This window comes from Neocloeon triangulifer, unplaced genomic scaffold, assembly GCF_031216515.1.
Source record: "Neocloeon triangulifer isolate White Clay Creek 2 clone unplaced genomic scaffold, ASM3121651v1 ptg000002l, whole genome shotgun sequence".
NCBI classification, from domain to species: Eukaryota; Metazoa; Arthropoda; class Insecta; order Ephemeroptera; family Baetidae; genus Neocloeon; species Neocloeon triangulifer.
The window spans coordinates 5,361,423-5,389,027 of record NW_026775545.1 but is presented as its reverse complement, the minus strand read 5'-3'; the positions used below and the strand labels follow the sequence as shown (position 1 = coordinate 5,389,027).

Genomic DNA, 27,605 nt, shown 5'->3' with positions numbered 1-27,605 from the left:
GAAAAAGAATAAAAGCAATTTTTTTCTATCTATAAATAAAATATTGGGTCTGAAAAGTTAAAAAATAAAATTAAATCCTGTTGTTTAAATTATCCATATTTTCTTTTTTAATATTCTTGTCTAAACTATTCTCACACTTGCTCGTTTGTACAATGGGCATCGTTTGCTGATAACAATCATTTGCAAATGTCCATTCCACTCGACCGTTGCAAAAAGTTCCTTCAGCGCCGCACTTGAGACAAAAGCCACCCCAGCGTGGCAACCCCGATGAAAACTAAACCCACCCTCCACAACAAAACCTGCCACTTTCCTTGAGTAAATTTCACTGACCTTTACACCATCTTCTGGCTGGAGTTGTCTCTGCAAATTTCTGAGTTTAGCATCCTCTTCCTGCGACTTCAAAAGGTCTTCGGAACTGTGAGGAAGGCACACAACCGTCCCTCTTTCTAATGATCCGCCATCCTCTAAGCACACAAGAATGGCTACCAGACCTTCAGAAACCTCAAAACTTTCCAGCTTTCCATCGGCATCTTTATCCAAAAGATTTGAGGCGATTTTTAGTTGAAATGAGTCTCTGAGGACAAAAAATTGTCCACCTTTGGTCAGGGCCCATTCGTTCAGCAGTTGCTGCCATGGGAGCGAAAACCAGGGAACCCCAATTCTCTTTGCTGGGGGCAGGGCTTCAAATTTAATCCTCTCCTGCTTGCTTTTTCCTTCCTCCTCTTCTTGTCCTAAAATTGTGTCGGGATAAAAGCACAGATCCTCCAGATTCAACAAGTTCCAGTTAATCATCTGCAATTCTCGAAGAGCACCCACTCGAGCCCCACACTTGATCATCCGCAGCCACAACTGGATCCCGTGTTTCTTGGGAGTTATCACGTCCCAGCCACCGCCATGCTTTTCATTTGGAGCAGGATGGTTGACTAAGATGATGGGGGCTGGCAGATCAGCTGATGATGAAACGTTACTCCTTACTTCCTGAATCCACAATTGCGAATCGGTACTTTCACAAGTCTCGTCCGTCTCCATGGCATCATCTCTCTTGAGCGACTTTTTCCTCTTGGGTATTAGTTTGCTGGAGACTGAGTTTACGGTCAGGCCAAAAATGCTGCCTGCAGTGGAATTCGACGAGTTCCTGAGATGCTGCCACACTTCCGACTGCTTCTGAATGAGGTCCTGGTCCAGCCAGTCAGGGAGGTTGTTACTTTCATAGGGCATGAGGGAGTCCCTGAGAACAGGCATTGCAAGAGGGCCAACTAGTCGAAATCTGGAAATTAATAAATTTTGAGCTTTTAATCGCATCATAATTTAATTTATATTTTACCAATTATAAAAATCAAATTGAAAAATTAAGATTTGCAGTTCAAATTTTGTACTTTTTTTTATAATTCAAAGAAAACAAATTTTCTTTAAAAGCAGTTCTCACCTATTCATCTCTCCATCACAGACATAAGCTGAAATTTCTTGTCCTTCTCCAATAATTTCTTTCAAATTTTTTAAGATCAAGTCGGCAGCTCCAGGGTGACTCCAGAGCCAAATTCGCCTTGGTTCTTCTCCGTTGATTGGCTTCCACATGACTTTCACACATCCTAAGCAACCTGTTGGCCACTCTCCTTCCTTGAACAGGACAAGCTGACCTTCCTTTTTTCCCTGGAGGACTTCCGCATCACAGACATTGGCCTCGCAGCTCTCATGAGTCGCTCTTTTTAGAATATTGATTAAATTTTTCTCCTCTCCTACAATTTCAATGCAAGTCCAATACGAAAGGTCGAACATGAGGCAGTGACTGGTGGCAGCGCGCCAGCAGGCCCTCCAGCTCTTGTCATTGGGAAAATGAGCCAACTTGAAGCCCCACTTGTCCATCATATGGAACCTCTTGGCGTGCCACAGGTGCGTCTCGAGCCATCGACTCTTGCCCTCCTGGCGGCGTTCAAACTCGGCCCGAGCGTTTTTAGGACGGCGCCGGTGCCTCCTGCTGGGCATCTTCATTTTTTTTGGCAGCCCACCCTTGGCCTGCTGCTTTAGGTGCTGCTCCAGGATGGAGCGAGGGATGCGTTTGGACGTGTGTCCCATTACGCGACGTTTCATGTGCCGGGGCAGTCGCTGGAAAGGGAGCATCGGTCGAACGGCATTGATGCGCTGGCTCAGCTCACGGATCTCCTCGATGCGGCTCTCCAAAAATCGGGACGTGCCCACGTCCATCTTGACCAATTTTGAATTCAAAACAGACCTGAAAAGTTAAAAATAAACTCATTAAAAAATCGGCAGTTTTTTTATTTCTGTACTATGTTTGTGTTTGACATTTTTTTTTTTTCATTTTTTGCATAATTATCACATTATCAGGCAACAAAGAAAATCTTTATTATATGATTGGGTATAATTTAAGTCGTATTCTTGAAGATAATTTTTGAAATTCATGTTAAAAAAAATTACAAACCAGTTGTTGTTTCAATTCCTAGAAATAATCAAGATCGGCGGCCGAAACTTTAGACCCATGTGTTTTCCATGTCTTCTGTTTTCTGATAGTTTTGTTTATGAAAATTAAAAACTTTCAAACTTTGTTGTCAATGGCGCTAGAATCATTATACGGATTCTTCCTCCTGATTGGTCCAGCGTGCGGAATGCAATATGGCGTTGTTAACGTCTGCGCATTTCGATCGTCGTTTTACGGTTGGGCCACGCAATCGCACTCTGCTTTGTTTTTTGGCACTCCCACTGCGCCATTTTCTTAAAAACTGTTTTTGTTAGCTGAATTCGCCGAAAAATTGGCGACTTCGCCGCGCTTTTGCACCTTCTTTTTGCCATTTGAAAGTTGTTTTTGGCGCTGATTGTGAGATTATTGGTACCAAGTCGGTATGGACGATAAATTACTCATAGGTAAAGCGAGACAATGTCAAATTTGCCCTGCTCGACCAGGCTATTATGCTTGTTATTTACTTTTTATCATTCTCATTTGGCTTATTTTTCAAAAAGAAATTGCCGAAATGGTGAATGTTGCTTACAGAATTTATTATTATTGCTGACCGTAGGCAAAATATAAGTTAACATATTAATGAACCAGGCTCATAAATTCCCAGTGTCTTGTTTTACATATTATCATAACATACATACATAGCTCTTGTATTTATATATTTTAATTCATTGCTTTTTTCATAGGAAACACTGTGGAAATTGCCAGCGAAGAGGAAATTGTGACCAAAAAGCTCAACATCCCAATCAACAAGATTGCAATGGAGGAGAATGTGGTTGTGTCGGTGGAGAACGTCGACGACGATGGCATTCTTCAAATGGAACATGTGATGGTAGAGTCAAGCCGGGAGCTTGTCCACTGCATGTTTGAAGTAAATTAATACATTTTAATGTATGGAAACAAGTTAAAATCTTATTCATTTATAAAGGAGAATGAATCGATGACTTTTGAAGAAGCTGTCGAAAATTCGTCGGCAGTATCAGCAATTCTCGAAGATGATGAGGAAGAAGGAGAGGAAGTCGATGAAGTAGACAAAATCTTTTTGTTGAAATTTTTATAATAATTTGTAATGCCCTTAGGATAAAGACGATGGCTTGGAAACTAAAGAAAAAATAGACAAAGATGACCCTCGGAGCCGGTTGCATTTTGTGAAATATTTGAAACGCAGTGGGAAAACCATGAAGATATGGGAATGTGGAATTTGTAAGAAACCTGAGCTTTTTATTTTCAATTTTATATCCTAATTTTTTGTATTAGGTTCTAAGGAATTCCGACACCAGTACACTTTAATGAGGCACTTACCAACGCACACAGATGAGAGAAATTTTAGATGCGATGTTTGCGGGAAAGCCTTTAGACAAGTTGTTTAAATTATTCTCTTAATAACTTTGGTTCACTAATGCAACATCTCTAGATGAGTACATTATCGCAGCATAGAGCCATTCACAGTGACGCTAGGCCTTACATTTGTGAAATTTGTAAGAAAACATTCAACAGGGTGTCCACTCTAATTTCCCATCGAAAAACGCATTCTGAAAAGAAGCCACACACATGTAATGTTTGTGGGAAAGGCTTCCATCAAAAAGGTAATTTAAAATAAATAATTCAATGTTATAATTTTAATTTGCATATACAGGCAACTTGCGGAACCACATTTTCACCCACACAAATGAACGACCCTATCGATGCAACGTCTGCGGCAAAGGCTTCAACCAAATGTCGAACCTGATGTGTCACAAAGTGAAGCTTTGCGAAGCAGAGAAGTCCATACTAATGAAGAGAGATAATGAGGATATCACGATGATGGAAAGTGAAATTACAGCTGTCAAAGAGTCAACTGGAGAAAGACGGATTCGGAATAAGTAAAAAAGTTAGTCAAATGATGAATGAGTGATCATTAATTTTTTGTCTTTTGAAGGAAAAATATGAAGTTCGTTGAATATGTTGGTGACAAAACGGAACATGAGCCTGGAATTAGTTGTAAAAGTGAACAAGATGAAGATATTCTGGTAATAAAGTTTTCTTCGAATTATTAATTTAACATGTGAATGGTGCATTCATACTGCAACACAGTATATGCGCAGCTAAATTATCTTGCGGAAAATTGAAATTAATTTTGCCCTTTAATTTTTCTCAGAGTCTCAATGCAGGAGTATTAATAGAGCCTATTCAAACAAAAGCAATGAAGTTGGCTCGGTTAAATGGTCAAACGCCGTTTGCTCTGCTCAAACCTGCCAAAGGAATTCCTGTTTTAGTCAAAGTTGTTGATGTTACATCAAGAGATAAGGTAACATCTGGCAAATTTTGATTTTTTTTTGTAACATAATCAACTTTCCTTGTTCCGTTAGCAAATGCTAGTGCCAGCAACTGCCGAAGACTTGAAAAATGCAGGCAAAGTCACTGTTTCACCCTCTGCTCAATGCGAAAGCGTAAAAGCTGTTCAAATAAAGGTTTATTATAACTCTCATGTTAAAAAAAAAAACCAATAATTTCTAAATTATTGCCTTAGGTTCCTGTGGTGGCTACAGTGACGCAGAAAATTTTAGTGGATGGCTCGTTGGCAATAATTATCGAGCCACCAAACGGAGAACACCTTTTTAAAGAGCAGGCTGCTGCATCTGGGAGAGAAGAAAGCACTGAGGAAAATGTCAATGGTATATTCAGTGGTCACTTAAAATGCAGGATGATTACTTATTATTTTTTTATAGACCTTGCGGAGAGAGAAGAAGATTGTGCCGTGGAGGAAGAGGCTATACAATATGTTTTTGCAGACGACGACGGTTCTAACAGAGATTGGGTGATTCAAGACATTGAGGAGGGCTGCATTGAGCAAACTGAGCACTTAGAAGCACAAGAGGTGAGATAAATAAGAAAGTTGACATGCACAGATGTTGACAAAATAATTTTAGGTTTACATCCTAGAAGAAATCCCCACAACGGAAGACGTGGAAGAAGTCGAATAATTTAGCATAGAGATTACAGTCCTTTATTATGATAATTTTATTTAAAATAATTTTTATATAATTCAAGTGAGCACAATAAAGTTTAATATTTAAACTTGCTTAACTCTAAATACTGTGTCTTTTCTCTTATTGATTATTCAGCCTGCGTCACAACGTCACTAAATAAAATGAATCCATTGTAGAACTAGTATGACTGCTAAAGGAAGTAATAAAATATCTTATCTAGCAATAAAGTTTTCCTGAAAATGAGAACCAGCGCGAAAGGTGCCCAAAATACAACATAGCCGCGCCGAGAGCACAAAGTAAGCAAGCGATGGAAATACGCAACAGTTGTAGGCACCGACGCACTGGCGACCAGTGGAGAGGCTTATGCAAGGGTTACGCTGGTTGCCTATCGATCCGGCGGCGCTCTACTCCAGCGCTGCTGGCTGACACAAGAAGCAACATCGCGCACAAATGCAAATAAAATCGGCTTAGATTCCAGGCCTCAACCCATTTTCTCAACATGACAGCGGTCAAGGTACTTAACCTCATTAATGCGCCTCCAATCAGTGCTAACGTAGGCGAATATTGCTGCAAATTTACTTAAAAAATATCCATATTTTGGCAGGACGCCGTTTTTTTTTTTTTTATCTATATCCGTTCTCTCTCGAGCCCCGTGATGAACTACTTAAACTTTAGAATGAGACATGAAGCAGCAGCCGCTCGCTCATTTATTACTATTTCCTCCCACCAGCATCTCCGACGCCGAACAGACTGAGAGTGATTTACTTTCAGTTGTTAGTTGTGTCCTTCCTAGCACGCGCATACATTATAACATCATTTGGTTACTTGTTTTTTGGAGCGCGAGAGCAGGCCGATGTAGCGTGTAGAAGAGAGAGACGCACACAAACACGATTGAGTGTGATAGTGAAAGAGTACATAAGTCTCCGATAAAACAAGAAACACGCACGATTTCAGAATAAGAGCTGCTGTTGAATTCTGACCGCCAGCATGGCTGGAAGGGAGCAGTCGCCGGTTACCGAATTTTTGGGGCGGATCGCCTTCCACAATTCCGAAGTTTGTTCCTATATTTTATTTTTGCTTATTTTTCTGCTTTTTTAATTTTTGTTACCTAAAATAAAAAAATTAGGATATTTTTATATATTTATTAATTTTAATTTTTGGTAATGTTATAAAATGTTATTTTAATTTTATTGACATCTTTTGAAAATATAATACAAAATTTTCATCATATTTCCGGCTTAAAGATTTTGTTGACAGTTGGTGGTTAACAAAGAGGAAGGAAAGATTTCTAATCTCCAACAACAAGCTGACTCAAATTAAAATTTTATTTTTTCCAATTGGCTTGAATTTATATTCATTCCAAGCTCTATTTAATTTAAAAAGAATAAAACTTATATTTATTTAATATTCTAACAAGAAAAACAATTAGTTGGACGCTTTAGCTTTTTTTTACTATCGCTATAAAATTTATTTGAACCAATTTTAAAACTAAATACAAATTTTTCGGTCAAAAATATATTGAGGGCTTATTTTTTAAGCTGCTGCGCCACCGCCGCCTTTAGCTGCACCCGCTCGCTCTCGGAAAAGTGCTTTTGGCATAAAATAACAAACAATGCTTTTTGCAACAGCTAGATCTAACAATAAAAGAGACCAGAAATATCCGTTCTCCAGCAAAACGTCACACGTTCTATACGCAAGCAGCTTTTGCTAATAAAACTAACAAGTCTCGCGCGTGCATTTGTCTTTATGCAAATCTTCAATTGTCACTGTGTCTGCCCTGTCACCTATGCAGTGAGCGTAAAATACCTGTCGCATATAATTGACACTGACATGCAATACGACCGCATGATCTCGCTTTACACTCGTGTGTTTCTTTCAAGGTGAGCTACCGGCCAGCGGAATCGGAGGATGGAGATGGATCTCTCAGTAGCCGCGCTAAAAATAGCCGCAACGTATTTAGTGCAGTGAGCCTAATTTTACGACTTTTTCCAAAAATAAAAACAAACTATATTTACCAATATTTCCAATCATTTTCAGGTGTCGAATTACTGGAAGCACCGCACGACACTGGAAAAAGTACTTCTAGTCATGGTTACTTTCCTCCTCGTCTTCACTGTGATACTCTGCATTTATATCAGGGGAGACCCTTTAAAAGTGCTGGTCATTGGGTCAAATTTGTTAAAGGCCAGAGGTATGAAAGGTTTAATTTAAAATTGATTAATAAAATTTTCTATGAAAATAAATTCCACTTATATGTATATACATATAATACATCAATTTTTGCTTCAATCTTCAATAAAAATAATTTTGTTTGGCAAACGCTAGAAAGGTATGCAACCGTGCGAACGCACCTGTGGAGATGGTTGCATACCTTGATTTTGTCAGTAAAAAGAAGTGAAAACTTAACATTTCCATTGATCTTTTCCATAATCTAAATTTTCTAGGGGCTGATGGATATTGCATGAGTACAGCTTGCATCACGGCGGCCGCCTCAATTTTGCAGACAATGGACCACAGTGTCAACCCTTGCGACGACTTTTACCAGTATTCATGTGGGGGGTGGATAAAGAGCACTGTGATGCCCGAGGGCAAGTCCCTGTGGGGCACGTTCAGCATCATCGAGCAGCAAAATCAGAGAGTCATAAGGAAAATTCTAGGTAATTTTTATTTTAAAATAGAATTCGATTTATATGCTAATTAGAATGTATTAATATTTCACTGGTAATTAATTGAATATTTCTATGAACTTTTTATTGTGCCTTTTGGGAATTCCAGAGCAGCCCAGCGAGAATCTCAACAGCCAAGCCGAGGTCAAGGCAAAAATGTACTACCAATCATGCATGGACCCCAACGGAACAATCGAATCTCTAGGCGCAACTCCACTGTTGGAAATGCTGGACGAAGTGGGCGGATGGAACGTCAGCGGCAAAACGTTCAACGTGACCAAATGGGACTTACAAAAATCGTTGCATATTTTGCAACTTAAGTACGGGATGAATGGTCTTTTCTCTTGGGCGGTTAATGAGGATGATAAAAACTCAAGCAGATACGCCATTCAGGTGATTGATCAATATTGTCAAAATTTAATGAAGCCACTCAAATTTAAAATAATCTAATCGCAGATTGACCAAGGAGGATTGACATTGCCCACAACTGCTCACTATCTAAATAAAACGACAAATGCCAAAGTGATTCAAGCCTATTTAGAATACATGGTTAATGTATGGGACATTTTTGAATTTTATTAATTTTTGAATACAATTTTTATAAATTTAATCTTACAGGTCGGTGTGCTTTTGGGGGGTGAAAAGAACGCGACTACTGATCAGATGAGGGAAGTGATCAATTTCGAGACAGAAATCGCCCGCATCACGACGCCTAGTGATGAACGACGTGACGAGGAAAAGCTTTACCACTCAATGAGCCTAACGGAGCTCCAGGATTTAGCTCCGTTTGTAAGTCACGTTTCCCTAGCAACTGTCGGCTCGCTCATTTTTGCAATGCTGATGACATTATTCAGATGAACTGGCTGGATTATTTCAATGAAGCCTTCCGAATGGTCGATAAAAAACTGACGCCCAACGACACGGTCATTGTGTACGCACCGGAATACCTGCACAATCTGACAAAAATCATCTCGACCTACAAACAAAATGAGACTGGGAAAATGTATGAGCTCCGCACATCAATCATAATGTTTTCTGAACATTTTTCTTCATGAAATTTCAGAGTTATAAATAACTATTTGGTCTGGCAAATGATTCACTCCATGGCCTTTTACTTATCCAAGGACTTCAGACAGGCGTTTAAAGGTTTGAGGAAAGTCCTCACCGGCACGCAAGGGGAGGACGAGTCTTGGAGGTACTGCGTGGCAGACACGAATTCAGTTCTTGGGTTTGCTGTCGGAGCTATGTTTGTCCGGGAGAAATTCAATAACAAGTCAAAGGAGTTTGTAAGCGCTTATATTTGTATAAATGCAGAACGTAAAATTAACTTCAAACAAATAGGCAGAGTCAATGCTCAATGAAATTCGGCTGTCGCTAAAGGAGAATATTGAGAATGTGCCTTGGATGGACGACGAAACAAAAAGCGCTGCAATTAGCAAAGCAAATGCAATTACAGATATGATTGGTAATTAAAATAAATTATTTAAAGAAAGATCAAAATAAAAGGGAAAATAATTGTTCAATTTTAATTTTTAATTAATACATTAAAGTTCATTTTTTTTTAATTTCTTCAATCCCTATATTTGGGGGAAATTTTCTCACACAGGAATGAAGTCGTACAAAATCAACAACTTTTTTCAAACTTAGACCCAGTCTTTTTTTTAAATGATAGAAAAAAATATGAGTACATGTAGTTTTAAATTGAACTCTTTGCAGCAGACTTTGCCCTTAATTTAATTGCTAAGACGCGAATCCAATCAAAATCGAATCAACCCATTAAAAGCGAAAACAAGGCCCTTATAGCATTATTAACTATTTTTAAGGTTTCCCGGATTACATTCTGAGCGCCAAGCTGCTCGACACCAAGTACAAGCAGCTGGAAATTCAAGGCAACGAATATTTCAGGAACAACATTCGCGCGATCCAATTCAATTTGGTGGAAATGCTGGAAAAATTAAACCAGTCCGTCAATCGAACTTTGTGAGATAAATTTTATTAAATTTATAACATGAAATGAAAAAAATATAATTTTAATTGAAAACAGATGGGGGATGACGCCGCCCACGGTCAATGCTTATTATAACCCGACCAAAAACCAGATAGTGTTTCCCGCAGGCATTCTGCAGTTGCCCTTCTTTGACGTCAACAATCCAGCCGCCCTCAATTTCGGTGGCATGGGAGTGGTGATGGGGCACGAGTTGACGCACGCTTTTGACGATCAAGGCGAGTGTGTCGCATGCAAATTTTGCACATAATTTAAAAGTGTTGACTGCGTTGCTTGCAAACACACAAGTCCCATCCCGATTTCACAAAAGCGATGAAAAACTCGAAAAAATTATAATAATGAATAATGAAAATTTTGAATAATTTAAAATTTTCTGAAATTTGCAGGCAGGGAATATGATAAAGAGGGAAATCTGAATCACTGGTGGAATAACAACACCATCGAAAAATTCAAACAGCAGACAAAATGTATTGTGGACCAGTATGCAAACTATAAAATGGACAGCCTAAACCTTAACGGAAAACAAACTTTGGGTAATGAAAATCTATTTTGAACCTGATAAAAAATGTCTAATTGATTTTTTTTTTAATTTTGTAATCATTAAAATTCAAAATAGTTTGAAATTTAAATTATCATTTTTTTTTTAAATTCAATTTTGAATTAAAGCTCAAAATGTTGGCAATTTTTTTCAGGTGAGAATATCGCGGACAACGGTGGCCTAAAAGCGGCTTTTTACGCCTATCAAAACTGGCGGCAATTGCAGGCTGAGTTGCCGCTGCCTGGGCTTGATTTATCGCACAATAAGCTGTTCTTCGTGAATTTCGCCCAAGTGTGGTGCTCAGCGAGCACCACTGAAGCCAATCAGCTGCAGATAGAAAAGGATCCTCACTCACCGTCCAGATTTCGGGTCAACGGGCCTGTCTCAAATTTCCCTGAATTTGCCAAAGTCTTTGAATGTCCTGCGGGCACGGCAATGAATCCCAGTGAGAAATGTTCGGTTTGGTAAAAACAAACGGCTGATAATGAATAATAAATACGTATTGAAAGTGAAAAGTGGGACCGCCTGTGCGTACTCTAAGTCAGACCATTATTGAATGTTATAAGTATACTATTGTCTTGGCAACTTAATTTCAAGGAATATATTAATTAAGATTTTATGAGTAGCACTGAAAATGCGAGAATTTTCAATCTAATCTTTTATGTAAATCTCATTAAAATAAATGTTAAACATATTTTATGTCAAAAAGTATTCAATTTTCATTATGGGTTTTCCTCTAAAACTAAAAATTTAGCATTTTTAAATTGAAAAATTAACATACTTAAATTTAAAAATAAAAGACCGTTCTTAACAATAAAAAAAAATCTCCATTTATTAGCTCTTCAACAGAAGAATTAACCAATTGGATTACTGTATGTAAATAATAAATTGCAAACTAAACTGTAAAACGCATGGCTTGATGAATGGTAAGCAGACTACTTGAGATCAACAAATAATAAACACCACAATTCATTATTAAGAAATTTATTCGCTACGGAAGTTTTTCATAATCGTACACACGCAACATCTCGCTCGTAGCCGCTTTGTCTAAGTTTTTCCAAAACAAAGAAAGAGTAAAAGGAAATGCGCAAAATAGAAAATCCTGCAGATTCTCAGTTAAAAGGAAACCTCAAATAAATTTTTCATACAATTTTAACCCGATTAATTCTTGTTTACCCAATTTATCTATTGTAAATGTTGCTCTATATTAAAATATTAGATGATATTTAGTAAAATCCCAAAAGAAACAGAACCGTTATTTCTGAAAATGCTAATAAAAGCGCGCCCTTAAAGTTATTTTCAGAAAACATTCTCAACTTATACAATTAGGTCCTATATCAATGTCATTCGCGACATTGATTTTATCTGATAAAAATAATAAATTAGAACGCAGTAAATAAATGTATTCGCACAGGTCGCGCCTCTCCGCGCGTGACACGACGAAAATAATTATTCCGTCGCTTTAGGGGAGAGACCAAAACTCAAATTAATTGGCGTTGTAGCTGGAAATGCGCCACGCAGGAACGGACTGGAAACGAAATTACTCTCGGGGCTGATCCAGAAGTGAGCGAGGCACGACGGAGACCCACTCCCAAAAGCCCCGTGTTAAAAATGGGTCGCGGCCCAATGGGGTTGATCTCGAATGACGGCCGGGCCGCTCAGTCCGGGCCTGGAGCCACGTGCTGCGCCACGGTGTCCCTCTCGCTTGCTTGAACACCAGCGCACGCAACGCAGTATACCTCGGGGGACTGCATGTTCAATCACAGATTCATCCGTGGCTAAAAATAGGTCCAGGAAGTGTATGGACATCTCGAATAAAATATTTTGATGGAAATGAAATTTCGCGTCGTCCCTGATTAATGTCAAAAAGAACAGGAGGGAAAAAATGTGTGGGTGTCGATGGCAGTTCTTGTTAATTTTTGTGCCAAACGAGTTAAGAAAAAGACAGCCAAAGAGCTTTTGACACGAAAAGGGAAAGTCCGTTAGCAGTACATGAGTATTAGATCGAAGCCGGACGACGGAGCGAGGGTCAGTTTTCGCCAAACTCGAGGTCGCATGGGAACCAATTTTTTCTATCACGTTTGAATCTCCACCCAAAACAAAAAGCCAAATTGGGTTAAATATACGGGAAAATAAAAAAGCGGCAGAGGAAGAACTGTGGAGCTGCGTGCATAGGGAAGAGCGCGCCGAGTGCGCAGATAAATTGATCAGGCATCGGGCAGGAGGGGGTAAATAACAATAATATGTATTTCGCACATGCTTCGCTCCACGTGACGAAGGGCACATAATAAAAAAGCTACGCGAGTCACGTTGAATCTCACTCAGCGCCATCCTCATTTTAGCTGTGCAGGAATATATACACACAGACATTCGTCCAGTTTGCCGACCGGTGTAGTTGTGTCTCCAGGTGTGTCCAAGTTCGGCCCAAATTTCCAGCTCCGTCTGTAAACAATATCGTGCCGAATTTGTACTGTGACTTTTTATTCGTGTGCACCGCTTGCGAAAGTCGCACCACTGGATCTGGCCGAACTTATATGAGTGCTCATTTCCACGCTACTGACATTTCATGCCAGTCGAATAGCAACAACTACCCTCAGGACCAGCAGCAATGGACCAGGAGTTTCCAGGTTCATCAGCACAGGAATTCAGAACAAACTGCAGGTGATATTATTAAATTTTATTCCACTTTTCATTGAAAAACTTAATATTTCGTTCATTTAGACAATTTTCGTAGGAAACTGGAAAATATTATTTCACTTTAACTTTAAAATGAAGTTGCGTAAAAGCATTATGGAAATCAATGTTTTTATTTATTTTATTTAAAATTTTTAATTTTAAATATTCATTAATTATACGGCAGGTTAAATTAAATTTTAATTTTTGCATAGTTTTGTCCAGCGGAACTAAATTTATATTACATTAAAAGAGAAACTTTGCTTCTCTCATTTCGGTGCATGAAACCTCTATTGTGTACACAAAGAGTATTTAGCTGACAAGCCAATTTGCTGACCTTTCTTTCATTGCAATCCGCGGTAGAAAAACGTGCAAGCACATAAAAATGCCAATTTTGAAAACCATAAAAGTGGCAGCTTTTTCCGCAATATGTTATTTCTGCAATTAACTACTTTTAAATATGCACGTTAAAACTTTTTTTCTAGATAAAGAAAGATATTTTCCCAAAATTTAAATTTAAGCTTTTTTTTGGAAGTAAAATTTAATTTGTTCATATGGCGTCACATCTCATCAGAGTCGGAAGGAAGCGATAAAGAAAGACGTATTACGACACACGCGCGAGTTTCAAAACAGAAAAATCGCCGCTAATAAACAAGAAAGAAATTGCTGCAAGTGCAGTCCAAGGCCGTGCGATTTTCAATGCAAATTATAATTCGCTTATTGAATTATAAAGGCGGCATCAATGGCGCACGCGGCTTCCAATATAGCCTGTTGACTATATATTCAAGGGCTGATTGATTTTATTGTTTCTCCGACACTAAAAATATATTAAAAGTTTGGAAAAGTCATTTTTTATGCATCGCCTAATTTTAGGTTTTAGATATCATTCAGTCCATTTATTAGCTAATTTTTTGCATAAATAAGTAGAAACGGTTGCGTTAATAATGTGTTATCTATTTTCGTCGCGAGAGAATTTCAATATGGGGTAGTGGTTGAAAGCAATATACGCGTATAAGGTTGCAAATATCCGCCAATAATTGCACACCCGTAAAGCTAATGCAATACAAGTGCAGATGGATGCATTGCAAGTCAAGATTGCAGGTACCCTCTGTGCGCGGAAATTTATTTAATATTATTTCGAGGCCAAGGTCGCGGACGACGGTTTGGTTTTCCGCAAAAATATTCTTGATCGTCTTGAATTTTTCCACTAGGAATCGTGATAGGCGCTGGATTCTACTTTTGCACAATCTAATCACTTGCTTTGTTTTTGAATGCCCCATCTAGTGAAATCCGCGGGCGAAATGGAAAATAAAAGCAAGGAGGATGCGAACGAGAATGCCTGGGTTTGCGCAGGCCAGTCGGCCTTCCTCGGACCCTGCATTTGGGACAAAAACATTCCACACAACCCTGACCTCAGGATTGGAGCACAAGTAAGTTCGTAAGTCTATCCAGACAAAAATTGCAATAAAAAATTTGAATTTTCCAGTACATAGATTTGGACGATTTTCTGTCTGAAAATGGCATTCCTTTGGAGCAGTCTGTATTTTCCAATGAAAATGGACAAACCTGGAAACGAAATGACAATGACAGTAAGTGCCTTGTAAAATTCAAGAACTTTCCTTTTACTTTACATTATCGCGGCTAGTTAGTTTTCAACTCATTAATTTAAACTTCTTATCTTCGAACCACGTCAAACTTCTGTGAACCCTATGCTGTGTTCTTATCACACTGCATTTTTTTGATAAAAAGTCAACTGGTGGTCAGCGCATGTTTTCAAGGGGAAACCCACTGATTGTATAAAATTTTATTTAAAACAAGAGTTTAAAAAAAAAATCCTCGGAAATTTAAGGAAATTAAATGAAATAATGATAAAATTAAAAATTTAAATTACGTATCTCCCTTTTTTAGGCGACTCTCAACAAAACTATTCCCAAAATGTGGCCAAACTCGGCGTGGTCGCAGAAGTTCTTTCCCTAAACGGCAAGGGCGAGTACTCTATGAAATACCAGGGCAGTTCGAGTCCACCACACGCCTGCTCCTCCCTAACCTCATCATCTAGCAAAGATGAGCTGGAATCACCCACCTGCTCTTGTAAGATAAAAATAAAAGTGTAGGAATTTCTAATTTGAACTTGAACTTGTAGCATACAATATGTATTACTCCATGAGTGGGAATGAATTCGACCCGCGAACAAGGCCGTTTTCTGACGAGGAGCTCAAACCGCAGGTCATGGTGAAGAAGTCCCGGAAGAAGGTGGTATTGACTCACAAAATTCAAGATTAGCCAAAAATTTACACCCTTTTTGTGACAGTTTGTCCCCGAAGACATGAAGGACGACAAATACTGGGCGCGGAGACGCAAAAACAACATTGCGGCCAAGCGGTCAAGAGATGCGCGCAGATTAAAAGAAAACCAGATTGCTTTGCGAGCAGGATTCCTCGAGAAGGAGGTAGATTGGATTGTGAATTTTTAAAAAAAAATCTAGATTTTAATTTGAGTATGTTTTAGAATTCTTTTCTCAGAAAAGAGGTGGAGAAACTTAAAAAGGACAACAACCTGATGCGGTTGAAGCTCGAGAAGACTCAGAAAAACTAACTGATTTAATTGATTAAGATTTTCCATCAGCAAAGTTGCTTAATGATCCATGTTGTCTGTGTTAAGGATATGATTAAACTACTTTATGTATAATAATTTTATTTCAAACGCTCGCAATCATTTAAGAAATTCGCCCGGATTCACACACACAAACGTATAGTCAGCCCACTCATAAAAATCACTTTTTTTTGTTGGCGCTATCGACATAAATTAAATTACTTCATTACGTAGACTATCCATACAAAATATGAATGTAAAAATAACTTATACAGAAAATCAATATCGTGATTTCATGCAAACAGGACTCCGCATCTGACTGAAAATGCAGTCCAATCCTTGACTGCTATATCAAGAGTTTTATGTAATAATCTATCAAAACACAATAACTGCTCAATGAAGAGAAAAGTCGATTGCCAAACACTAAGCTAAATGAAAAAAGTACAGAAAAAGCAGTAGTGTTTGCAGTGAATGCTTTTTAAAAATTTTCAGTGATTTCATAAAACTTCTACTGCTGACAAGTGCAAAAGCGGCTGAGCCACACTGCTAACAGAGAAGTACGTTTTCAAAAGTTTTTGTTAGGAATGTATTCTTATGTAAGTGATGAGAAGAAGTTGGCATTTAAGCAGCGCGGTAAAACGGGTTCACGTCTTTGATAGGTAAGGGATGTGCTTCAGTGTTGAACACCCACTCGTCTAACGATATCAAGTTATCGTCACTGAACAACAGGTATAAATACTGCAAAGTACGAGAACCGTCAAAACTTTTACGTTGGAGAGAAATCAAAAGAGACATCAAAACTCAAGTAAAATTTGCTTATCATCCAAAAGATTAGCAACTTTTGTTTTGGGCTTTGAGGTCATTTCAAAAAAGATTGCACTTACCTTCAACGTCTCTGCTAAAAAGAAACTTTGTTGGACGTCGTCCTTCTGTGGGTCGTCCGCATATACGTTTTTGATTCCACTGTAGCCTCCCTCAACTTTGCAGTGTTTCTCCAGGGCTTGCACCACCTCCCAGCCCCATTCACGGTACTTCTGCTCTTTGGTGAGTCGCCACATGATTAAGTATGATTCAACAGTTTCCGGTCGAAGAATGTAGTATTTCTCTGTGCTTTTCAAGGCCTGAAATATATTATTATAAATTATTTACTAATTATCTTATAGTGCAATCAAGTCATAAAAATCTAAGTTGGAAAATAAATAAGTAAACATAGCCGTTAGGCGCCATTGAAAGATAACATAAACCTAAAGTAAATAATAAATCTGTTGAAGCTCCTACCTTGGCTTCAATCGATTCTGTAAACCTGAAGCTCTCTGGCCCCAGTTTGGTGTTGGATCTTATGTAGCTTTCATGGCAGGTGTTTGTAATGCCCTCGGCAATCTCCATGTGTCGGCTGAATTGCTCGTTGGGTTGTGTTTTGGCACCCAAGCCAAACAGACCACCTGACATTGATAAAATTTTCACAGCCTAATGTTCAAATAAATAAATAAGCAACCAATTACCTGCAAAACAAGCCAGGTGGTCCATTTTGTGTTCGAGTCTGTCAAACTTCATGTCGGAGACATAAATCAGTCCTCCACGCGACGTCCGCACCATGTGCTCGATAATGGCTTGCATGGCGTCGTCGTACAAAATCCTAGCTTCCACGTCTTGTTTGTTTGACTGGAGCCACGCTTTCAATAGATATTCGTAGAAACTATCACCCAGAGCACCAAGGGACATGTGAACTGTTAAAAAAGGAACAAATTAAAATGGTGTGTTTCCTATACTTCAATGCATTTTACTTACATTGACCCCATTTTCCAGTCTTTGGGTGGATGTAATTAGGGTAGAGTCCCTTTGGTTTCTCCATTTGCTTGATCACATCTCTAATTTTGTCCACTTTCTCTCTGTACTTGCGATCACCAGTGATGTCTGATAAGTACGAAAACTCCAAATGCAGCGTCCCAAATTCAGACAGGATGCTGCTGCCTCCACTAGCCCAACCGTAATTTTTGCTGACCTGCAATATAATAAAAACAATTTAATGGCCCAAATGGCAAATTACATCATTCGTCATACCCCGCTCCTGGAATTGACTATAGCCAAGGGAATCCCTGTTTGAGTATTGAATGCAGGAAGCAGCTTGTCTGCGATGTGGACAGCCTTGTCTTTATACAACGAATCACCAGTAAAGGCGTACAGGGTCAACAACCCGCCAACAAACCGAATGTTTGTCTCAAACACTGACAAGTCGGCACTCTGAAATATTCCGGAATGAAAAATATTTATAAACTTAGCAAATTACAGAACATACCACATTTTCTAGGTTCAAATTCTGAGCAATCCACTCTCTTCCTTTCTGGTACTCGTCATCCATGCCCATGATGTAGAGAGTGTCCATTCCGTCGATTATCGAGGCTCCTAAACTGGCAGAGCCAAAAATAGAGGCACTGTGACCTCTCTTCGTGATTGGCCGGAGCTCGTTTTTGCCCCAAGCGTACAACACATAATTTTCCCAGGCATGTTTCATCATCTGAGAAAAACAAAAATTGTGAATACTGACAAATTTGATTGTTTGAACTATACTCTCTGAACTGTGTTTCTTCTTTCACGAGATGTCTTATCACTATCCTCTCCACCAGTGAGCAACGGGTTTCTTAACTTGGGAATTAGGTTTTCCCCAAAGTCCCCTGAGAGCAGTGGTTAATATTAGTTTAAATCGAGTTACAAAAAATATAAATTACTACTCGATAAATTATTTGTCCATACACTCATTATAAAATTTTGACAAAAAAGTACTCAAAATATTCAAGTTGCCATCTTAAGGTTAATTTATATTATATTAATTTTAACCTTTGGCTTGAACCGATGTCTGCAAAGATTCAAGCTGGTTATTCGATCGCTCAGCTCCGAAGTTGTCTTCAGTATTTTTGCTAATCTCTGGCTTATCCAAGACCTTGTCCTTGGCATCGTTGTCAATCATATTCTTCAATTTGTACCTATCCTGCACCAAGTGCGGGTCTTCATCTTCGCCGTGCTGTTGACAAAGATTTTAGAGAATACATATAATTATAAAATAAAATTGCCCGTCAGTCACCTTTCCAAAGTTGGATGGCGGCAGCAGCAGGTCTTCGCCGGCCTTCTGCACGTGCTGGTACACTTTGTAGTAGACCGACCTGTCGGCGCCACTCGGTTTGAGCTTTCCGTAGTCTGGCAGGTAGAAGAAGGCTCCAAAGCACACGACACCCAGGGTGACGAAGACGAGCAGGATAAGACATTTTTCGCGAGGCCGCAGTGACCTCCGGATCACCGACACCGGAACGCCAGAGCCGAGGCGCTGGTACTGCGGCAGGATCGCTCCAGGCATTATTTGGACGCTGCTTGTCCTTCGGTCTGCTGCATAGGTGACTTCCCCGTTAACTTCTTCTCACGATGCGCCCAAAGCAGCAGTGCCGACCCCCGGATTCAGACGGGTTGGGCGCCGTCATCAGTGGTGGGTCTTGGGCTATAGCCGTTGCGGTAAAAATGTGGTCGATGAAGAATGTGGCGGAACGGTGTCCGCAAGTGTCCAGCAGCAGCCTTTGCTCAACGTCGATTAAGTCGAGCTTCAAAGGGCGATAATGGTAGAATGGGCCACGGCGGTGCTATGCTGTGTGACGGCGACGGCAAGGCAAAATGACAAGAGTTGCAATCGTTCTATTTTCCAACGTGGCAACTGTGCAAACTGCAAAATAGTGCAAAATACAGCTAACTTGAGCCGGTTATTAATTGTAAAACATTATATCTACCGATTTTCCAATTTGAAAATTTTCATTTCTTTATCTATGTTGAACTTAAATTGAAAATATATAGCAAAATTATTCTAAAATATAAATTAATTCACATTTAAAAATATTTTACTAAGAATTACAGAGAAAAAAATATATTTTAAGTTTAATTAAGATTTCTGAAAACCGGTTTTATTCTGTCAACTTTTATCGACCGGAAAAAACTGTACGATACGGCAACACTGCTATATTACAACAAAATTTTGACAAAATTGAAAAAAATCACTCGATCTGCCCCCTGGCGGATGTGAGGTGCAAAAGGCTGATCCATGTTATTGTGCGGTGTTTTTCGTGATGTTGTAGTACAATAATTTGTTTCAATTTTCTTAAAAAAGCTTCATTCTTTTTACGTTTAATGAAAAGTTTATAAAATTTTGCTGGTTTCCCGAAGCGGAATGCAATAAGATTTACAAGGCAAGAAGATACATTTACGTATAAGAAGAATTTTGTTAAAATGTCTGTAATAATTATAATGCTTCTCTCTAACATTTTCTTTGTCATTTTTATATTTTTGGGTTTATTTGCAGATTAATTATTTTAAATAATTTTTAGATGGAGGGCAGTGACGATGAACAGAGTAGAGAGCCGCAGTCGCTGCTCACGAGTTTCCTCTTCGGAAATGTCAACGAGCAGGGTCTGTTGGAGGATGACGTTCTGGACGCCGACTCCCAGAGGCAAATTTCGTCCCTCGGCAAGCTAGGCTTGCAGACTTTCTTGCAGGAAATTTGCGGCGAGGCTATTCCCAAGCGCAAAAAAATTGATTCGAGGCGGTCTACAGAGACAGACACATCTGATGCAGATGACGATGAAAAAGAGGAAGACAAAGTGGAGCAAGAAAAGGCTGAAAGTTCGGCTGACGATGGTAGCAAAATTTTCTGTAGCATATTTTGTTTTTCTGTTAACAAACTTTTGTTGAAGTTGATTATACTGAAAAAACCGAAACTGCTGTTGATTACTCTGATATCAATGAGTTGGCCGAAGACGTGTCTGAAGTCCAGGAAGTCAAGCCCAGTGAAGAAAGCAAGACGAATGGTATTTTTCTTTGTAATGCAAATCAGCTTGAAAATAGCACATTGTTCATAGTTAAAGAAGCAACTCTGATGCCGCCTCCACCACCTGTGACAGAAGCAGTTCCGAAAACAACAACAGGAAAAGAGGAACCTCCTGTACAGGTGACTACTCCCTCGGACAATGCAGCTTCAGTATTTGACCTTAATATTTCTAAGAAGGCCCCTCTTGCTGGGATGTTGCCTTCTCGATATGAGGGAATTGACGTCAAAACTCTCTTTCCAGACTTCAGAGTGGATAAAGTATGGATGGAATTCTATTTATTGTTTTTCTCCAATTCGATTGCCTCTGTGTAGGTTCTTCGATTTTCTAGAATTTTTGGACCTGGCAAGGCAAGCAGTTTGCCACAAATTTGGAGAACTGCAAAGAAGCTCTCAAAGCAAAAGAAAAAGAAGCGCAAGGATGGCGTGTCTGATTCTGATAGTGAAACTGAGACAAAAACCAAGTCCAGTGATTACAGGTGGACTTTCAATTACGGAAGTCCACCACCTGCTGCTGGTTGTTGCTCCGATGATGAGGTTAGTATATAGTTTAGATTTGAACTGAAAGGGTGAAAACTTCTCTTATTTTTGTTTTTTGAAAAGGATAAGCTGATGAAACCATTAGCAGCTGCTCCTGAGCAGACTTCGAAAGGAGAGGCACACAACGAATTTGAGAATGGGCCAAAAGTTGCTGACTGGAGATTCGGGCCAGCTCAAATTTGGTATGACATGCTAGATGTGTCAGAAACTGGAGATGGTTTTAACTACGGCTTCCGTCTACAGGAAAAAGTATTAAAAATTATTTGGCAAAATATTTTCTTATTCAAATTTTTCCTAAGAAGGTCAAAGAGGAAGAAAAGGGAAGAGAAAAGGAGGCAGAAAATCCGGAAGAGGAGGAAGTTCCAGAGGATGCTTTTTTGATGGTCTCTCAACTGCACTGGGAAGACGATGTTGTGTGGAATGGGGATGACATCAAGCACAAAGTGATAGCCAAACTCAACAGCAAAACCAATGCTGCCGGCTGGGTGCCCACGAGTGGAAACAGAACTGCACAAGCATTCAGCCAGCCTGGTAAAGGAGTGCCTCAGTTTGTTGCCGGAGCTCTTCCATCATCTCAAAGGGTTCCAACACCTGCCACTCCCAGCCAGCAGGTCAAAAACCCAAAGTTACAAGGGTATTGAAGAGCTAATTTGATATTTAAGATTTTTCATAAAATATTATTTTAGTTTAAAGTCCACTCCAACTCAAAGACCTCAAGAGACCGATGACACATGGTATTCAATTTTCCCCGTGGAAAATGAAGAACTGGTTTACGGAAATTGGGAGGATGAAGTCATCTGGGACTCTGAATCTATGCCAATTATTCCCAAACCAAAGATCCTTACTTTGGACCCTAACGATGAAAACATTGTCCTGGGAATCCCGGAGGATGTTGATCCTTCAAAAATTCCTGATCGTATGGCAGCTCCTGTCAAGGTAGACTCACTTATATAATTAATGAGTTAAATATGTAAAATATTTTTAATTAACAGGTGAAAATCCCACACCCCCATGTTAAGAAGTCGAAACTGCTCCTTGGCAAAGCAGGAGTCATAAACGTCCTTGAGCAAGACGATACTCCACCACCGCCTCCAAAATCGTTAACTGACATGGATCCCTTCAACATTTCTAATGACAAGTAAATCCAGATTTTGTCCACAGCAACATTTTATTGAATGATATTTTCAAGGTTCTACCAAGCTCGTTATTCCGAGTCGACCCTCCGACTTGGTGGTGCTGGTGGAAATCTCATTCAGCACTCTACACCTGTAGTTGAGCTCAGAGCGCCGTTTATTCCAACCCACATGGGGCCTCTAAAGCTGAGAAACTTCCATCGACCACCTTTAAGAAAATTTTCTCACGGTCCTCTTGCTAATCCTGGCCCTCACTCTATTTATCCTCTGCTAAAAACAATCAAAAAGAAAGCAAAGGTAAGAACTTTATTTTTTAATTTCGTGTAATTTCACCAAACCTCTCTTATAGCAAAGAGAGCAAGAAAGAATAGCCTCTGGTGGAGGTGACGTCTTCTTCATGAGAGCGGCCGAAGATCTCACAGGGCGCGATGGAGACATCGTCCTAATGGAATTTTGTGAAGAGCACCCTCCTCTTATGAACCAAGTTGGAATGTGCTCGAAGGTCAAGAATTACTACAAGCGCAAAGCTGGAAAGGACAACGGACCCCAGCAGTTCAGATTTGGTGAAGTTTCTTACGCGCACACGTCACCTTTCTTGGGCACCCTTCCTCCTGGCCACTCAATCCAAGCAGTTGAGAACCTCATGTACCGAGCGCCAATCTATGAACATAACCTGCCAGAAAGCGATTTCCTGGTAATCAGGACTAGGAATCAGTTCTACATCAGAGAAGTTGAGGCTTTATTCTTGGCTGGTCAGGAGTGTCCACTGTATGAAGTGTTCGGACCAAACTCAAAACGCGCCAACAACTTTGTTCGAGACTTTCTCCAGGTATAATAAAAAAATTTTGTTCATTAATGAAATTGAATAATGCAGCAATATTTCTATTTAGGTTTTCATATACCGACTATTCTGGCAAAGCAAAGACTCCCCTAGAAGAATAAAAATGGACGACATCAAACGAGCTTTTCCGACTCATTCTGAAAGCAGCATTCGTAAACGGCTGAAGCAGTGTGCTGATTTCAAGCGTACAGGTAAAAAAAAACAATAATTCTTGTATGATGGAATTTAATTTTTCGTTCTTATTGAAAGGCATGGACTCCAACTGGTGGGTCATAAAGCCTGACTTTAGATTGCCTACTGAGGAGGAAATAAGAGCCATGGTCTCTCCTGAACAGTGTTGCGCTTACCTTAGTATGATCGCTGCCGAGCAAAGGCTGAAGGTAATTTTTCTTTTTCTTTTGGGAAATGCAGCTAAAATTAATTAATTTATGTATATAGGATGCTGGTTATGGTGAGAAATTCTTGCTCACTCCCCAAGAGGATGAAAATGATGAAGAGATGCAGTTGAAAATGGATGACGAAATTAAGGTTGCCCCTTGGAATACAACAAGGGCCTATGTGCAGGCCATGAAAAACAAATGTCTACTTCAACTCACAGGACCAGCAGATCCCACCGGTTGTGGTGAAGGCTTCAGCTATGTTCGAGTTCCAAATAAGCCAACAGTAAATATATATTATAATTTCTAATACAAAATTTATGGATTTTTATAAAATTATAGCAACAAAGTAAAGAGGAGCAGGAAGCGCAGCCAAAACGAACTGTGACAGGAACAGACGCTGATTTGAGAAGGCTTTCTCTTAACAATGCTAAGGAGTTACTTCGCAAATTCCAAGTGCCAGAAGAAGAGGTAGGTTTTTTGCAACAAAATTGATAAACTTAATGGAGTTAATGATGAGAATTTTGCAGATAAAAAAATTGTCACGCTGGGAAGTCATTGACGTTGTTCGAACATTGTCTACTGAGAAAGCAAAGGCTGGAGAGGAAGGAATGGATAAGTTCTCAAGAGGAAATCGTTTCTCAATAGCTGAACATCAAGAAAGGCAGGGATTAGTTTTTATTTAAAAGATCTGGATTTAATTAATTCATTTCAAACAGGTACAAGGAAGAGTGTCAGCGCATATTTGAGTTGCAAAACCGAGTGCTATCTTCGAATGAGGTCCTCTCGACTGATGAGGGTGAAAGTTCTGAAGAAGATAATTCTGACATTGAGGAGTTGGGCAAGAACTTGGAAACTATGCTTGCCAACAAAAAGACCAGCACCCAGCTTTCACTAGAAAAAGAGGAGCAGGAGAGACAGGAGCTGAGAAAAATGCTCATGGGAGGAGACTCGACTGAAAATCAAGATTCAAAAGATGGCAAGAAGAAGGACTCAAGCATGCGCAAGGACAACAGCACAGTGGGCGAGGATGACCAGAGTATGCAAATGTACGCATCTCAGCCTGGTCGAGTACTGAAAATCTACCGCACCTTCAAAAATGCGGAGGGGAAGGAGTTCACAAGAGTTGAGATTGTACGGAAGGCTGCTGTGGTTGACGCCTACGCCAAAATACGGACCAGCAAGGATGATGCGTTCATAAGGCAGTTTGCAACTATGGACGAACAGCAAAAGGAGGAAATGAAAAGAGAGAAGAGAAGGATACAGGAGCAGTTGAGGAGGATAAAGAGGAACCAGGAGAGGGAAAATGTTGCCACAGCTGCACCTCCGCCAACTCCGAAGAGGAAAAAGCCAAAATTGAAGCCAGACCTCAAACTAAAGTGCGGTGCCTGCGGACAAGTCGGACACATGAGGACCAACAAAGCCTGTCCTCTGTATCAAAATGCTGGACCAGCGCCTCCTATGAATGTTGCCATGACTGAGGAGCAAGAGGAAGAAATTGAGAAGCAGATCAATGAGGCTGACGATGAAGATCTCGTTAATGTGGAGGGAACAAAGGTCACTCTGTCTGGAAAACTGTTTAAGGTCAGTTTAATTTTCAGGCTTGATTAATCTTTTTAAAATTTATTCCCATCTTACTTAGCATGTCGAAGAAATTAAGAGGCAGACTTTGCGCTTGCGAGTGCCCAAGGATGCTGTCAACAGGAAGAGAAGACGGGCAGGCACAGTCATACACTGTGATTATCTCAAGAAGATGCAGAAACCAGCCAACAGGAGAAGAATTGACCCTGTGATAACACTTTCCACCCTTTTGGAGGTGATTCTGAATGAAATGCGAGACCTACCCGACGTTCAGCCCTTCTTGTTCCCCGTCAATGGAAAAGTTGTTCCCGACTATTACACCATAATACAGAGACCTATGGATCTGCAGACAATCAGGGAAAATCTCAGAGCCAAGAAGTATCAAAACAGGGAAGACTTCTTGACCGATGTGAATCAAATTGTTGAAAATTCCACTCTTTACAATGGTTTAGAAATTTCATTTCAACTTAAGATTATTTAATTAACTTGTGATTGTTATAGGTGCAAAAAGTGCGCTAACTTTAGCTGCTACAAGAATGATGGAAATCTGCGTCCAACGATTGACTGATAAGGAGGACAAGTTCATGAGGCTTGAGAAAGCAATCAACCCATTGCTTGATGACAATGACCAGGTAATTTTTATTAATTTTTATATAAGAACGTTTTAATTTTATTCTTATCAATTAGGTGGCATTCACATTTATATTGGACAACGTTGTCAACAACAAACTCAAGGCTATGTCAGAGTCTTGGCCTTTCCAAAAACCTGTAAATAAGAAGCTTGTTAAGGACTATTATGAAATTATAAAGTGCCCTATGGATTTGGAGACGGTTGCAAAAAAAGTCAAATGTAATAACTTTTTGACGTTGTTTGAAATTTGTTAATAAGTTGTTATTTTATTTCAGCACACAAGTATCACAACTGCAAGGAATTCCTGTCGGACATTGAGCTTATTTACAATAACTGTGTCCTGTACAATGGTGTTGATTCGCCTTTCACCATGAAAGCAGAAGTTTTACTAGGCACGAGCACCTCTCTTCTTGCTGATGTAATAATTATTATTTTTTTTATGGTGTTACTAAGAGAAATCAAAAATGAATTGCAGTATGGAGATCACCTCACTTACTTGGAAGGAAGAATCAAGATTGCACAAGAGAGAGCTCTTGAGCAAGCTGAGATGGATTCGCTTGCCTCTTATGGTGACAATGATGACAATTTCACAATTGTCGAGGATGATAAGGTATGTGATTAAATTGGTGAAATAATTTCCTTGGAATAAAACAATATAAATAATCTAGAACCCTGATGATGAATCCCTTCAACAACAAGAGGGGGTACTCTATATTGGGATTGATGGCAATCTGGAACAAACGGCGGGACCTAGTAGTTATGGCAAAAATATTCTCGAAGAAGGTAAATAATCTTTCAAATATGTAGGGAAAATTTAACACATTTATTTTTAAATCTCAGATCTTGGAGAGTTGTCAAGTGAGGAAGAAGGTGAAGAGGTTGAGGCTACGTTGGTTGAGGGCGCTGATGATCAGCAGGCTGCCGAAGCCATGGTACAACTTGGTAACTTTGGATTTTTCCCCAATCCTCAGCAAGGTATATCTTTCACTGACGTGGAGATTTCATTCTCTCACAATCTAAAATTTTCAGACGAGAGTCTTGATGTTGATCCTGAATATGATCCCTCCGATTTCTTGCTGAGTCGACCAAAGCCAACTTACATCCCAGAGGCAGTCGAGGAAGACGCTTCTGCTGATAATGCATCTGTCAGCATGATGCACAACTTCCAGCCGAATAACATGGAGCAAGTGGAAGAGCCAATGGATCAGAGCGGTAATAACCAAGAGGCTGGAGGCGGCATCGACGCAGACTTGGAAATCAGTGACTCGGAAGACGAGCAACCTTCAAACGTAAATCAGGGAGAAGATGGGGATATTTGGTTCTAAAATTTTGTTAAATATGTGTTAGCTTTAAATATTTTTCCATCGTTTAGCCTAGTCTTTATTGTATATTTTTTTCAGGCTTACAAAATTAAAATTCAAGTTTTGCTATGAAAAAATGATTTTATTCATACAATGCTTTATTTTTATGATCGCCCCTCCAAGTTTGTGGCTAAAAGGGTGGGTTTTCCGTGTGAAGTTTTGAGGCCAGTGAGTGGCTGTCAACCTTTATTCTCTTGTCTGCCAAAAGCAGACATGTTCAAACTTGTGGCCATAAATTTGGACGCAGATAAATGCAACCCGCACGCCCCAGAGATTTAACAAAAAGCACAACTTGGCTTGCGGCCGAGGCTCCACTGGTGCCTTTAAAACAAAGCTGGTGCACGGAACTTGTATTATTTTGCCCAGAGAA

General features: G+C 39.6%; 6 protein-coding genes across 11 annotated transcripts; 4 read left to right on the top strand and 2 right to left on the bottom strand.

The window, feature by feature from the left end:
• Positions 1 to 88: 88 nt before the first annotated feature.
• On the bottom strand, positions 89 to 2,561 carry LOC132204149 (ribonucleases P/MRP protein subunit POP1). The gene is made up of 3 exons (XM_059632464.1): positions 2,438 to 2,561; positions 1,427 to 2,230; positions 89 to 1,267 (listed from the first exon to the last, which is right to left on the bottom strand). The coding sequence occupies exons 2-3, from the start codon at positions 2,200 to 2,202 to the stop codon at positions 121 to 123; spliced, it is 1,923 nt and encodes a 640-aa protein (XP_059488447.1). The 5' UTR covers positions 2,203 to 2,230; positions 2,438 to 2,561; the 3' UTR covers positions 89 to 120.
• Positions 2,562 to 2,692: 131 nt separating this feature from the next.
• On the top strand, positions 2,693 to 5,552 carry LOC132205000 (zinc finger and BTB domain-containing protein 49-like). Of its 2 annotated transcripts, none has more exons than XM_059633800.1 (13): positions 2,693 to 2,853; positions 3,157 to 3,341; positions 3,399 to 3,497; positions 3,550 to 3,673; positions 3,728 to 3,831; positions 3,885 to 4,056; positions 4,107 to 4,332; positions 4,389 to 4,479; positions 4,608 to 4,757; positions 4,819 to 4,920; positions 4,980 to 5,124; positions 5,179 to 5,327; positions 5,380 to 5,552. In XM_059633800.1, the coding sequence occupies exons 2-13, from the start codon at positions 3,231 to 3,233 to the stop codon at positions 5,431 to 5,433; spliced, it is 1,527 nt and encodes a 508-aa protein (XP_059489783.1). In that variant the 5' UTR covers positions 2,693 to 2,853; positions 3,157 to 3,230; the 3' UTR covers positions 5,434 to 5,552. The 2 variants fall into 2 exon arrangements, with proteins under 2 accessions (XP_059489783.1, XP_059489782.1); XM_059633799.1 differs by having other exon boundaries at positions 2,693 to 2,877.
• A 266-nt stretch (positions 5,553 to 5,818) lies between these two features.
• On the top strand, positions 5,819 to 11,356 carry LOC132203700 (endothelin-converting enzyme homolog). Of its 3 annotated transcripts, XM_059631662.1 has the most exons (15): positions 5,819 to 5,953; positions 6,394 to 6,492; positions 7,320 to 7,403; positions 7,477 to 7,630; positions 7,884 to 8,096; positions 8,215 to 8,498; positions 8,562 to 8,660; positions 8,724 to 8,894; positions 8,960 to 9,108; positions 9,169 to 9,391; positions 9,447 to 9,570; positions 9,929 to 10,085; positions 10,150 to 10,328; positions 10,497 to 10,643; positions 10,803 to 11,356. In XM_059631662.1, exons 2-15 carry the CDS (start codon positions 6,427 to 6,429, stop codon positions 11,114 to 11,116), a joined length of 2,364 nt encoding a protein of 787 aa, XP_059487645.1. In that variant the 5' UTR covers positions 5,819 to 5,953; positions 6,394 to 6,426; the 3' UTR covers positions 11,117 to 11,356. The 3 variants fall into 3 exon arrangements, with proteins under 3 accessions (XP_059487645.1, XP_059487654.1, XP_059487637.1); XM_059631671.1 differs by lacking the exon at positions 6,394 to 6,492; XM_059631654.1 differs by lacking the exon at positions 5,819 to 5,953 and having other exon boundaries at positions 6,041 to 6,492.
• Positions 11,357 to 12,962: 1,606 nt separating this feature from the next.
• LOC132204838 (thyrotroph embryonic factor-like) lies at positions 12,963 to 16,024 on the top strand. Of its 2 annotated transcripts, none has more exons than XM_059633662.1 (7): positions 12,963 to 13,309; positions 14,606 to 14,751; positions 14,808 to 14,910; positions 15,230 to 15,412; positions 15,465 to 15,574; positions 15,633 to 15,770; positions 15,830 to 16,024. In XM_059633662.1, exons 1-7 carry the CDS (start codon positions 13,183 to 13,185, stop codon positions 15,914 to 15,916), a joined length of 894 nt encoding a protein of 297 aa, XP_059489645.1. In that variant the 5' UTR covers positions 12,963 to 13,182; the 3' UTR covers positions 15,917 to 16,024. The 2 variants fall into 2 exon arrangements, with proteins under 2 accessions (XP_059489645.1, XP_059489636.1); XM_059633653.1 differs by having other exon boundaries at positions 12,964 to 13,309; positions 15,465 to 15,577.
• Positions 15,996 to 19,606, bottom strand: LOC132204827 (mannosyl-oligosaccharide alpha-1,2-mannosidase IA). Its single transcript, XM_059633640.1, has 10 exons — positions 18,993 to 19,606; positions 18,749 to 18,932; positions 18,482 to 18,585; positions 18,210 to 18,428; positions 17,975 to 18,154; positions 17,702 to 17,915; positions 17,416 to 17,640; positions 17,192 to 17,355; positions 16,798 to 17,034; positions 15,996 to 16,651 (listed from the first exon to the last, which is right to left on the bottom strand). Exons 1-10 carry the CDS (start codon positions 19,260 to 19,262, stop codon positions 16,535 to 16,537), a joined length of 1,914 nt encoding a protein of 637 aa, XP_059489623.1. The 5' UTR covers positions 19,263 to 19,606; the 3' UTR covers positions 15,996 to 16,534.
• Positions 19,607 to 19,965: 359 nt separating this feature from the next.
• Positions 19,966 to 27,327, top strand: LOC132204994 (transcription initiation factor TFIID subunit 1). 2 transcript variants are annotated; one of them, XM_059633791.1, is made up of 25 exons: positions 19,966 to 20,136; positions 20,275 to 20,584; positions 20,641 to 20,754; positions 20,806 to 21,032; positions 21,087 to 21,308; positions 21,375 to 21,560; positions 21,614 to 21,945; positions 21,998 to 22,247; positions 22,304 to 22,449; positions 22,501 to 22,741; positions 22,794 to 23,273; positions 23,335 to 23,476; positions 23,535 to 23,665; positions 23,724 to 23,948; positions 24,005 to 24,133; positions 24,193 to 24,326; positions 24,382 to 25,246; positions 25,305 to 25,689; positions 25,745 to 25,875; positions 25,931 to 26,093; positions 26,150 to 26,292; positions 26,350 to 26,484; positions 26,543 to 26,657; positions 26,715 to 26,849; positions 26,904 to 27,327. In XM_059633791.1, exons 2-25 carry the CDS (start codon positions 20,275 to 20,277, stop codon positions 27,197 to 27,199), a joined length of 5,637 nt encoding a protein of 1,878 aa, XP_059489774.1. In that variant the 5' UTR covers positions 19,966 to 20,136; the 3' UTR covers positions 27,200 to 27,327. The 2 variants fall into 2 exon arrangements, with proteins under 2 accessions (XP_059489774.1, XP_059489773.1); XM_059633790.1 differs by having other exon boundaries at positions 21,611 to 21,945.
• Positions 27,328 to 27,605: the final 278 nt, after the last annotated feature.